Here is a 13,847-nt window from a genome sequence, read left to right on the forward strand (position 1 = left end):
GTTTCTTTGGCTGTTTTGTGTATGTGTTGCTTGCTCTCTCCTTTTGATCAAATTCAATATGAAGAAGACTGGGATGTTTTTTGTTGCACACTTTGCAAATCAAACGGTCAACACAAAATTTGCTTAAATGTCCAACATGAAGGCAGCCAAAACAGATTCCTTTTTGCTTTATAAAGGTAACCTTGTCCCTGTGTGACTTCTTCTCCATCTGTGTGGGATTCTGAATGTCCCCAAAGACTGGGTCAGACACAATTTTAACCTGGCGCTCAATGAAAGTCACAATATCTGCGATAGTGTCTTTCCATTATCCCACACGCAGAGACTCTCCAAATCTCTCTTAGCTTGTAAGGAAGCTTTGAAATCACCGTTTTCATGTTGGCCGGCATGTCAAGTTCCCTCATATACTGTACCGTCTCCATGGCATTACAACACTTGCGAAGGAAGAGTGAATACGCTTGAAGGGATTTCAGATCTTCAGATTTCAACAGCGGCCAGTTGAGTACCTTCTCCATGTATGCTGCCGTGATCTTGTACTCATCTCCGAAGTGTTGCTCAAGGAGGTATTTTGCCATGTCATAGCCTCTGTCTGGCTCCATGTGTTGACAGCTGCGTACAAGCTCGTTGGGCTGACCCTTGGTGTACCTTTCCAAGTAGTACAGACAATCACCTTTGTTGCTTGTGTTTCTCTCCATGCAGTGTACAAAGGCCCTGACAAAGGTTCTGTATCGTAGAGGATCCCCGTCAAAACATGGAATCTCTCTGGGTGGCAGTAAGTGAGAGGTTTGCTGTTCCATTAGCATTGCCGTAATGTCATTTTGTTTTTGTAGCAAGTTGCATACAGTTGAGGTTTCATTGGGTTGAGGAGAAAAGACAGTCTGTGTCATTGGAGTGTTCAGGTGAGTAGTGTGGCTCTTGTACTGTGCTGCATTCAAAGGTACAGATAGTGGTGGTTGTGTTTGAATGAGTGCTTTCTGCTGTGGGGGTTGTGAACTGAGTGCTTGCTGCTGTTGTATGAGTGGTTGTTGTGTAGCTGGTTCATATTCTCTGGCATGGGGATTGAATGTGACTGAAGGTTCTTTTGGCTTTGCCCCTTTCCTATTTCCTAAGTATGAGTCCATTCCATCAGATGGTGCCTGTGAAGGGGTTTGGTGACTGGGGGATTGTAGCACTGCTATTTTGGCATTAGCAGCTGCCAGTTGTGTCTCCAGTTCCAGTCTTTCCTTCTTCTTTCTTAGCATTTCTCTTTTTTGTAACATTTCTCTTTGCAGCATTTCTTCCTCTTCCTCAATGGCATGCTTTTATTTTAATGCTGCAGCATGTATGGCAAGTGCAGCTCTCTCTGCCTCTGCCTGCTTGCAAGCCGATGAGGTGCTGGACCTGCTTGTTCCAGACCTGGTGTGACTTTTATGAGTGGATTTTGTGCTTTCAACATTTGAAATGCTGTCATTGGGATTGATTTCAACATCATCATCACTTTGCACAGTTTGTGTATTTGTCCAGTCATTCACCTCCTCAATAAAGTCATGGACATTGATAATTTTGGCCTTGAACCATATGTCATGTTTCTCATTTTCTTCAGGAGGGATTAATGGCAAGAGTGCATTTTGTGCCTCTCTTGCGTCCTTGCAGAGGTTGAGATATTTCATGAATACATTTTGCACTTCCTGTTTGCATCCTCCTCCACTTTGCATTAATTCTCCAATAGTTTTCTGCAAGTTGGATGCCTTGTTTAATTTAGATTTTTTCTCCTTTTGTAGTGAGTCAATTTTCTCAGCTAAGGCCTTTGGTGTTAATTTCACCTTGCTTTTTGTGGTAACCTGTGATTCAACCTGTGGTTCAACCTGTGATTCAATTTCACTGTGAGCACCTTGACCTGTGGTGGTCACATTGGACTGTGTTTCAGCCTCTGTGGACTGTTTTTCACCCTCTGATGGTTCAACCATTGCATCACCATTTGAGCACGTAACGTGCGCTTTAGCCACTGGGGGCTCTTGTGCCACGTTTGGCTCAGTTGGACCCAGAACACCATTATCTGAATCCATTATTGCAATTAAACCAACAGTGTCAAAATATAAAAACAGTACCTTGTTATTTCACAGTAAAAACCCACAGTTATTCATCACAGTTACAACCATCACATTAAAACCTTAAGACCTTATAAAAAAAGGAGTTGAAAACCATAAAACCACCAATGCATTGGATTTCACCAGAGCACTTTTGTTTTGTTCTTCTCTCTTTCTCAAAGTACCTTTTGTGTGCACACGTTTTTTTGATATGGCCATATAGGTTAACAGCTGGTAGCGCGCTACGTTACCTTTCTGTGCACAGAGGACCGGCCCAATTCAAACTGGGCTAGGCGTCCCAATGCCACGATCAAGCACCGGGGAGTTGTGCTGCTCCAAGCGCTGCGAGGAGGGCTGGCAGCGTGGCTGTCCGCTCACCGGGATGTTCTGGCGGGCAGTGGCTGCGCTGCAGTGCTGGTCCAAACCGTCGCGGTGCCGCCGGGCTGGCTGGCTGCTGGTCCGAGCGCTGCGAGGCGGGCGGGCCGGCTGGCTGCTGGTCCGTACGCGTGTCCTCGCGGTGCCTCCGAGCCGAGGCGAGGGTCCTCGCTCACGCCGGATATGTCAATCCATTTATTGAGCAAATCCACATTTGCAGCAGTAGTATTCAAACTTAAATAAACTGTGTAAACTTTCAAATAAACAACAAACTGAACCATCGACCACGCACGGTCGAAAACTGTGTCGTCTTCCCCTGTCACACCTGAGTGCCATCACAGTGACAGGTAATAAGGGTTTCCATGACAACCACCCACCATTCTGACTGACTGATTACCATGACGTCATGATATAGGAAGGACACATCATTTGGTCATTAGTTAATTTAAATAAATAAAACAAAATAAACAAAAAGCATTTGGCTCCAACAATCAATCAATCAATCTATCTATCTATCTATCTATCTATCTATCTATCTATCTATCTATCTATCTATCTATCTATCTATCTATCTATCTATCTATCTATCTATCTGTGACAGTTACACACCTCCACCACCAGGGGGCGAAAGGCATTAAGGCAACTGTGCCTGGATTCTTTATTGCGCATGCGTGAAAACTTTGACCCGGTCGGAAGTACTTGTTTGCATCACGTGGCCACGCTAGTTATCCACGGTAATGTTGTTGTCGTGCCTCTCGGGAATTGTTGATGTTTGTGCCTTTATTACACATTCTATATTACAGTAGGAACAGAAAGCTTGGTGGAAATGTCTCCCAAAGGTAAAAAGCGTCAAATGGAGTCTGTACGGCTGAAGATAAATGAACAGCTAGCGTCGGTGGGAGAGGAGATATTGTTTGTTGTGGACAAACAGCAGCGTGGCGCTGCTGATGTTTGTAGTGTGGAGCTTAGCGTCAGAGTGTTTGTGTTGGAGCGCCTCAGCGCGGTGGGAGAGTTCATGGTCAACCTCTTCCAGAGAGAGATGGAGACACTAGAAACTCTGCTGGAGACACAAAACAAACGGCTGGACATTGATTTTGATATGGACATCGATCTACACACTGCAGGTTAGTAGACTCTGAACAACACCAGCTTAGCTACAAGTAGCATTAAGCTAGCTGAACTGAACTACATTTACCAGTAGTTATACTAGCCCTGAAACATGTTGTTCATACTCCATATCCAACAGAAAAAAGGTGCAAAGAGGAATTGTAATTCAACGAAAAAATATGTAGGCCTATTATGTTACACAAAAGTCCACTTGAATAATCAAACTGAAAAGGTCAAATGAATAGCTCCAAAATAATAATAATAATTCGTATGCTAGTAAGTAGGTATGAAATAAGGTCAAAAACTGTATGCCAGCCTCACCAAACATTTTCCATTGTTCTCAAAAGGCATGTCAAGAGACCTTAAACAGGCTACCCCACTTCCTCTCCCACTGAGCCTTTCAAAATAAAATACAAGTTACAATTCACTGTTCCAGACTCACTGCAGAGGAGCTTTTACTTTGAAGGGGAGAAATTATAAAGGAAGTGCAAAGGGGCTCACTAAATTGACATGACATACTAAGTTTCTAATTAGAGGTGGAGGCTTCTATTAATCCAAATTATAACTATCTTTTCCAAAACAATATTTGATATATATGAAAATAAACATTATGAAAGAAGTGAACAAATAAATAAAACAAAAATGGCGCCAACACATGTCATGACACAACTGAAGCCAGTTTTACGCAATCGCTACATTTACATGGAAAACGTGTACATAAACATTCAGATTTCAAACAAAGTCCTCACCACATGTGCCACGGGTGTTAGAAATTTGCTGGTATTAGGGGCACGGTGGCACAGTTGGTAGTGCTGTCGCCTCACAGCTAGAAGGTCCTGGGTTCGATTCCCGCTAGGGGCGCTGTGGGTGCTGGCGGCGTGTTTCCCCCTCCGCGTCATCAGTGCCCATACCCGAGGCGGGGTTTGCGAAAGGGCCTTTCTGTGTGGAGTTTGCATGTTCTCCCTTGCATGTTCTCCCTGTGTTCCCTAGGGTAGGTACCCTCACAAAAACATGCAGTAATCCTGGTCTCTAAACTGCCTCCCCCTGGCCAGCCGGGGTGCCTGATGGAGGGGTAAGGAACTGGTTGGAATAACGTGTTCCTTCCACGTGCTACGTCCAACCAGGGAAACTCCCCCCTGTCAGGTGTAAAGGAGCAACTTGGACACTCAGGCATGAAGGAAGCATGAGTTCAAGTCCGTTGCTCTCCCCATGTCCCCCATATATGGGGACTAGGTTGGCGGAGGGTGTGTAGAGCCCAGGATCACATTAGATAATTGACACAGGTAAAAAGTTATTTGCTGGTACAGCGATTAGCATTGCTGCATCCCGCGTTGTTTAATAAAAAGCATTTTTATCCGAGCACCCCGACTACTTTTCTCAAACGGGGTTCGTTTGGGAAATTCACAGTTGCACACCGGGAACGCACTCGCCTATTTGTCTGTATTTGCAGTGCGGTCAGCGTGCCTTTATCGAACACACCCAGTTGAAAGGTGAAACGTAGTTGAAAGCCAATGGCAAAAAAACCCAGCTTGGATAAAAATCCCTTTTATTACACAACGCGGGATGCAGCAATGCTAATCGCTAGGGATGCCAAACGACTCATATTTGGCCAATCGATAAATCGAGGCCGCAAATCGACGAGTCGATCGACTTTTTTTCCTATTTATTTTCCATTATTTTTTATTTTTTTATTTTTGTTGTTGCTGCGCAGCAGTTGAGGAGAACGCAACTATGCATTCCTTTAAGCAACACAACTTCTGCAGCTGCATCCATATGTTTAGAATTTGCATCAATGATCAAAGCCCAATAATAAAAAATAAACTTTATTTTGTAAACAACGACACTGAAGGAGCAGCGGCGCTATCGGCTGCTATGCTATCAGCTAGTCCCAACTTTCAAGTGTCTGCAGCAGCCTGTCACAAGTCCCGTAATGAACTGATACGGGACGCACGTTGTTCCGTATTTTAATGTCTGGTCGGGGAATAAATACAGTATGAATGACGGCGGGATTTATTTGACAACGCTGTCCTGCTTTCTTCACGAGAAGAGAAGAGCGCTCACAGCTCAGAACAGAGCGGACCTGTCTTTGAGCGTGAGCAATGCGAACCTGGGGTCTGGGGGCTCAGAGCTGCAGCCATTGGCTCATGATACGAGCACACGACCAATGGGACAGAGCATTCAGTGTTGCTAAGATACCCTTCCCCTTCACCCCACACCCTTGGACGATGGCGCTCTAACTGCAGCCAAAAAAAATAAATAAAAAATAAAATAAAAACGATTTTTCGACTCATACGTTTTTGAGTCGCGGAAGGCATGAGTCGAAAATCGAGTCGATTTTCAACTTTTTTCAACATCCCTACTAATCGCTGTACCAGTACATTTCTAACACCCGTGGCACATGTGAGTACTTTATATTTGAAATCTGAATGTTTATGTACACGTTTGCTCTGTAAATGTAGCGATCGTGTAAAACAGGCGGAAGTTAAGCCATGACTCTGCAGCTGTAAGAAATTAATTAATATCAAACCGAAAGAGCGCGTATTACATTCTAAAAGACAAGTGTAGGTTACATTAATGAAAAACACATCGGTGAAATAATGTCGGCATCTGTGCCACAAATGACGGATACATCGGTGAGACCGATGTCGGGCTCTACTCACAACGCCTTGCTCTGTGAGGCATTGTGAAGAGACTCGAGACATTTTTAAAACGATGGTTATCCTGACAAAACAAATAGGAGAATAAATGTCATCTTTGTGTTGACAAAAGCACTTTGAGTTGCTCTGCTGATGCTACCTTCGCTCTCCTCCTTCTGTCTGTGTGTAAAGAGGTTTCATCTGAATATGAGGAGAGGCGATCCAGTCTGGTCCAGGAGGAACCACAACCTCCACAACATCAGGAGAGGAGATCCAGTCTGGTCCAGGAGGAACCACACCCTCCACAGATTAAAGAGGAACAACAGGAGAGGAGTTCCAGTCTGGTCCAGGAGGAACCACACCCTCCACAGATTAAAGAGGAACAACAGGAGAGGAGATCCAGTCTGGTCCAGGAGGAACCACAAACTCCACAGATTAAAGATGAACAGGAAGATGAGACTGGTGAGTCAACTTTGACATTACTACATAGGAATATGTGGTGCAAGACTCTCAGGTAAAACAAATGTATGTAATGTAATTATATTAGTGTTATTCTAACAAGACTAAAGGGTCATTCAGCAACTGTAACGATAAAGATATAATTTGGTAACTCATGGTCCCCCAAAAGACAGACAGACACACAGCATGTTGTTTCCGCTCGTGCTGCTATAAAAGTATAGTTTTATACTTAAAGTATAAGTTTGAACCCATAATCATGTATAGATCATGTAAGATTTTTGGCATAAATGGTGAGGAAAAAAGAAAGAAGAAATAACGCAAGTTACGAATGTAACTATGGTTATGTGAATTCCTGGATGACTGCCAGTAGGCAGTAAACAATAGTGAATATACCTCTCGCGCTCCGCGTAGGTCGAGTCTTAATATAAACAAAGTCATGTGACGTGTAGGCTGACCGTGCGTCCCGGTAGGCTATATAAGCACGTGACAGCCCACACCCGGCCTCTTAAGAATCTTCTCGCCCTGAAAGATTCCGAGTGACCGTTATTACTGGCAGTCATCCAGGAATTCACATAACCATAGTTACATTCGTAACTTGCGTTATGTTTCATTCCTTACTGACTGCCAGTAGGCAGTAAACAATAGTGGGTGACTCATACCAGAAGTGTCACGAGGAATCGAACCAACCTACTAAACTGCCGTAGCAGCCAGTGGCAGGATCGCTGACGTCAGTGAGGATCCAGAGGCCACATCAAGGCGATAGAACCTGGAGAACGTGCAAGGGGCTGTCCAAGACGCCGCCGCACAGACGTCCGCCAGTGACACCCCTCTCATCGCCGCCCAGGACGTGGCAACGCCCCTGGTAGAATGGCAGATGACCTCGGAGGGGGCAGGTTTACCAGATGCTTCATAAGCCTTCTTAATCGCATCCACTGCCCAGTGGGATAGCCGCTGTTTAGACAGCGTGCCTCCTCTATTCTTTCCGCCGTAGCACACAAACAGTTGCTCTGAGCGTCTAATATCCCGTGTTGCCTGAATGTACAGTTGCAACGCACGGACTGGACACAGTAAGTGGGCCCTTTCCTCCACCTCGGATGTAAACGGGGGAGGATGGAATGCCGCCAACTCTATGGCCTGGTTAACATAATCAGGGGGCAGAACCTTAGGCCTGAATGACACATTCGGCCAAAGTGTGACCCCAGTGCCACTAGCCTTCCACCGAAGGCATGTGGGGCTAATAGAAAGTGCGTGGAGCTCACTCACACGCTTAGCTGTCGTAACTGCCAACAGAAAGGCAGTCTTAATCGATAACGAGCTCAAGGACGACCCAGCCATAGGCTCAAAGGGCGCCCTGCTCAATGCCTGCAGGACCAGAGGCAGGTCCCAAGCTGCAGTACGCCTCACCCTAGGGGGGCGTAACCTCTTGGCACCGCGCAGAAACTGTGTCACCCAGTAATGCGCACCAACTGACCTGCCATCAATATGGCTATGATTGAAGGATATAGCGGACGTGTGCCCCTTCAAGGTGGAGGCTGCACGGCCGGCATCCAGTAGACACTGTAAATAATGTAGTACGTGTTGTATAGGGCAAGAGACTGGGTCCAGACCCCTGTCGCTGCACCATAATGAGAAAGCAGCCCAGCAATTCGAGTACACCAACCTTGTGGAAGGGGCCCTTGCATTCCGCAAGGTCTCACATATTGAGGGGCCTAGCCCACTCAAGAGTGATTGATCCCTTTCAGTGGCCATACCCAAAGCTGAAGGAGGCTCGGCGATGGATGCCACACCTTCCGTCCAGCTGGGACAGGAGGTCTATCCTCACTGGAAGCTGCCATGGATCCCCGTCCAACAGACTGAGGAGCGTTGAATACCATATTCTCGAGGGCCACCTGGGGGCCACTTAAGAGAACTCTGTGATCTGACGATCTCACCCTGTGAAGCACAGGCAACAACAGGGGGATCGGGGGAAATGCATAAAGGCTATGTCCTCGCCCACGCTGGGGCTGGCGAAGCCGCTGCCCACCTCTGGGCTGATATTGCCCTCCGCCTGCTGCCGCCTGGTCACGTTGCCAGGTCTGCGGCTGAGGATTAGCCAGGGCAGCACGCAGCGTTGAACGCAATGTGCAGAGCCCGATCCCCAGCTCAGTGCTTCCCGAGCTTTTGCGGGAAGTCTCTGAGCCATCCTCAGCCTGCACACTATCCACCTGGGGATCACCCTGAAACCCCCGTTCGGGGGAGGGGCCCCCCTGGGGATATCATCCTCGTCATGGGACATAGAGTCTGAAGCTCTAGTTGACATGGCGTCATCATCATCATAACCGTAATCTAATTCTAGATCATCATCGCCCTCCGGCTCCTGGACCGCCTGTGGCGGAGGAGCCGGTGGCTGCTGGACCGCCTGTGGCGGGGGAGGAGGTGGCCGTACTATTGCCTTAAGGCGCTCTATTTCAGCCCTCAATCGTCCATTTCATGGCGATATGGAGCAGTCGTGACAGCCGCCGTTGAACTCTTCCGGGCCAGGTGACCGCGCTCGGCGCGAGACCCGCGTTTTGAGCTTCACCCTCCCACCAGAAGGGACCCCAGCGGGGACCCCAGAAGGTGGGAGGTTTCCTTTGAACAGGAGGTTCTCCACCTCACGCAGCCTAGCCTCTCTCACAGAGAGTGGTAGAGTGCCACAGTTCATACATGGGTCAATCAGGGCTTCCCTGAGATGACCGACACCCAAGCATGTCGGACATAAGTCATGTCCATCGTCGACTTGGAGCTGAGCGCTACAGGACGTACGCGCCATAGCTCAGTAGTCTCAAGCCAGTTGTATAGCCAGGCAATACCAGCGAGAACTGTACGATCACAGAACGCGTCAGTAACCTCCAGCAAACAGGGTAGCTAACCGGTCAGGCTAAGATGGCCTGCTGTTAGCTTAATGTCAATTTGACACTTAACTGGGCAATCCCCGCGAGAGCTGTGCAGCCACATAATGCGTGGGAACCTCCAGTAACGTTTTTTTTTTCTTTCTTTTTAAAGATAAAGTTATTTTGATTGATTAATTAATTAATTAGATTAATCAAACAAGAATGTCAGATATTTAACTAGGCAATCCCAGCGAGGACTGTGCAGGCACAGACCATGTGGGAACCTCTAGTAATCTGAATTGTCTTTAAACAATTTAAGTTATTTAGATTAACTAATTAATTAGATTAATCATCAAACAAAAATGTCAATCAGATATTCAACTAGGCAATCCCAGCGAGGACTGTGCAGGCACAGACCGCGTGGGAACCTCCAGTAATCTGATTTTTTTTTTAAAACAATTCAGTTATTTAGATGAATTAATTGATTAGATTAATCATCAATCAACAAATGTCCATCAGATATTTAACTAGGCAATCTCAGCGAGGACTGTGCAGGCACAGACCGCGTGGGAACCTCCAGTAACCAAAGGTTTTTTTTTTTTTTTTAAGTTATTTAGATTGATTAATTAATTAAATTAATCAAACAAAAATGTCAATCAGATATTTAACTAGGCAATCCCAGCGAGGACTGTGCAGGCACAGACCATGTGGGAACCTCTAGTAATCTGAATTGTCTTTAAACAATTTAAGTTATTTAGATTAACTAATTAATTAGATTAATCATCAAACAAAAATGTCAATCAGATATTCAACTAGGCAATCCCAGCGAGGACTGTGCAGGCACAGACCGCGTGGGAACCTCCAGTAATCTGAATTTTTTAAAACAATTCAGTTATTTAGATGAATGAATTGATTAGATTAATCATCAAACAAATGTCCATCAGATATTTAACTAGGCAATCTCAGCGAGGACTGTGCAGGCACAGACCGCGTGGGAACCTCCAGTAATCTGAATTTTTTAAAACAATTCAGTTATTTAGATGAATTAATTGATTAGATTAATCATCAAACAACAAATGTCCATCAGATATTTAACTAGGCAATCTCAGCGAGGACTGTGCAGGCACAGACCGCGTGGGAACCTCCAGTAATCTGAATTTTTTAAAACAATTCAGTTATTTAGATGAATTAATTGATTAGATTAATCATCAAACAACAAATGTCCATCAGATATTTAACTAGGCAATCTCAGCGAGGACTGTGCAGGCACAGACCGCGTGGGAACCTCCAGTAATCTGAATTTTTTAAAACAATTCAGTTATTTAGATGAATTAATTGATTAGATTAATCATCAAACAACAAATGTCCATCAGATATTTAACTAGGCAATCTCAGCGAGGACTGTGCAGGCACAGACCGCGTGGGAACCTCCAGTAATCTGAATTTAAACAAATTAAGTTATTTAGATGAATTAATGGATTAGATTAATCATCAAACAAAATGTCAATCAGATATTTAACTAGGCAATCCCAGCGAGGACTGTGCAGGCACAGACCATGTGGGAACCTCCAGTAATCTGAAATTTTAAAACAAATTAAGTTATTTAGATGAATTAATTGATTAGATTAATCATCAAACAAAAATGTCAATCAGATATTTAACTAGGCAACCCCAGCGAGGACTGCGCAGGCACAGACCATGTGGGAACCTCCAGTAATCTGAATCTATTTATATATTCTTAATCAAATTAAGAATTAAATAATATAGTTTAATTGTCAAACAAACAATTATAACTAGGTAAATTAGGCGAGTGCTGTGGGAAACCGGCAGCACGCGGCCAACACCCAGTGTGGAGGAAGCCCTTTAACAACAATACATGAGAGTGTTTGTAGCTAGGGATCCTCAAGACAAACAAAGAGAAATGGTGATCATTTGACAACCACAGCCTTGAGAGGACAACAATTTGCGCTCTCGGCAAAGCCACAGGCAGGATGTCAACACCACGACACATATAGTGTCTTAACAACTCTTTGGACCTGCAATACAGAACTGATGTACAGATTCTAGGAGCTACACTTACCTACGATACTCACGTCAGGTAGCGAGAAGAAAAAAGAGGCCGGGTGTGGGCTGTCACGTGCTTATATAGCCTACCGGGACGCACGGTCAGCCTACACGTCACATGACTTTGTTTATATTAAGACTCGACCTACGCAGAGCGCGAGAGGTATATTCACTATTGTTTACTGCCTACTGGCAGTCAGTAAGGAATGAAACATAACTTGTGTGTGCGTGAGACCATTTAAAGCACGAGACATGGTACGTGCACCACTGGACTACTCAAAGGGTTAAGTGATCTGTCCAGGAAGGTTCTAATCATCCATCAGCACCAGACACAGTGGTGGATTCTTGAGCCACAATGGTTCTGTAGGCTCCACCTGGGCAACGGTGGTTCTGCAGGCTCCACCTGGGAAAACGTGGTGCTGCAGGCTCCACCTGGGCAACGGTGGTTCTGTAGGCTCCACCTGGGCAACGGTGGTTCTGTAGGCTCCACCTGGGCAACAGTGGTACTGCAGAATCCACATGGGCAACGGTGGTGCTGCAGGCTCCACCTGGGCAACGGTGGTTCTGTAGGCTCCACCTGGGCAACGGTGGTGCTGTAGGCTCCACCTGGGCAACGGTGGTGCTGCAGGCTCCACCTGGGCAACGGTGGTGCTGCAGGCTCCACTTGCAGCTTGAATTCCCCTCCTAAAGGCCTCACCGTGGGGTTGTTGGGCTTCCTCCTCACGGAAGACACAGGCTGGGGCGCCAACCCATACTGCTCCCGGGTGCCGTCCACATTCCGGCTATCACCCGTCTCTTCGGTGGTCACCAGATTATTCCTGGTTGTTCAGCAAACCCTTTTTGAATGATAAGTACAAGTTGTGTCTACTGGTGATTTCCACAGAGCACCACAGGGAGAGGTCTACAGTATCTAGAGAGATGGCCTCCAAAAGACATTCAACGGTGTCAGAGGAACAGCCAGAGGTGGATCAGAGACGTGGACTGTTTGATGCGAAGATGCAACCTGTAGTAAAGTTGTACCGTATAGGTATGTGCTGTTTTGTTTACTAACTTACATAAAGGGATATTTCACTTTCAAAATAATTGTGGGTAATGTTATCGTCTACTCAGGCTTTTTGTGAACACTTTGGACAGTTTTGAATTTGCTCAATTCAGTATTTAGATATTTTATATTTATTTTTTATCAGACAAGCCCATTGTAACTTCAAACTCCATTTTAACCATCGTAGATACACAGAAAACACCCATCCCTGGTTCTAGTGACTGATATTGTCCTTCCTTAGAGAGGGACAGCCATAGCTGAATGGGTAGAGAGCCCGTCTAGGAAACAGAATGTACCACAGTGATGTTGTTAGGTCTGCAGTGGGTCCCAGATAAATTGTAATTGTTTGATATTATTGCATTCATACAAATGTAGTCAAGGTAGTCAAGTTCCTTTAAGGGAAATTAGGTCCTAATTTTGTATATAATTACTTAAAAATGGATCAAATCAATGGTATACAATACTAGCTCCTCGATCAGATAAAACGTCAAGTTTTCTGACGCGACTTCTTTAACATAGCGGCGGCGGCGGTGTGTGGCAGCGTGTGGTCACTGCCAAACGGCTTCTCAGATAGTCTATAATGTCATTGATACGATAAGAGCAACATTGCTTTTATTTAAAGCAACGTACAAAACGGACGGACTGGAAGCAAAATAAAACAAAAGAATGGCGGCGGCTAAAAAGAAAAAAGCTGAAGATCTGGAGGAGATCAAGGAGACGCTATACTCTCTGACAGGAGAAGTTGAGAAAGTGTCCAAACAGCAAGAAATGATAATGAACCTGGTGGAACAAATCACAGAACTAAAAAATCTGGTGAAAGAGAGAGGAGAAAATGTAGTTCCTGGAGAGTCGAGTGGATGACCTTGAACTATATACCCGAATGGAAGATGTGATTGTAACCGGATTGAAAACCACTCACAGGAGCTATGCGAGAGCTACGGAGACCGGCGGTAACGCCGCCGACTCTGACGAGCCCCCTCCAGAAGAACAACAATCACTGGAGCAGCAAGTCGTAGCATTCTTTGTGAGTAAAGAAGTGAATCTACAAAAAACAAAAATAACAGCAGTTCAATACCAGCCATAATACCAGCCATAATAGTGAGAGGAAAGTGGAGTGTACATGAATGAGCATCTCACTAAAAAGAACGCAGACATTGCTAGACACGCTCGTATGCTAAAGAAGGAAGGCAACATCCAGGCAACGTGGACGCGAAATTGTAAAGTCATGATAAAACTTAACGGAACACCA

At 45.4% G+C, this 13,847-nt stretch overlaps 1 protein-coding gene across 1 annotated transcript; it reads left to right on the forward strand.

Moving 5' to 3' along the window:
* Positions 1-3,122: 3,122 nt before the first annotated feature.
* Positions 3,123-13,614, forward strand: LOC306917982 (uncharacterized protein; the record flags this gene model as incomplete). The annotated part of the gene is made up of 4 exons (XM_079530882.1): positions 3,123-3,562; positions 6,374-6,643; positions 12,440-12,532; positions 13,520-13,614. The coding sequence occupies exons 1-4, from the start codon at positions 3,265-3,267 to the stop codon at positions 13,612-13,614; spliced, it is 756 nt and encodes a 251-aa protein (XP_079387008.1). The 5' UTR covers positions 3,123-3,264.
* Positions 13,615-13,847: the final 233 nt, after the last annotated feature.

The sequence above is a fragment of the Electrona antarctica genome (genome assembly GCF_951216825.1).
Source record: "Electrona antarctica genome assembly, contig: scaffold_40, whole genome shotgun sequence".
In the NCBI taxonomy this organism is placed as follows: Eukaryota; Metazoa; Chordata; class Actinopteri; order Myctophiformes; family Myctophidae; genus Electrona; species Electrona antarctica.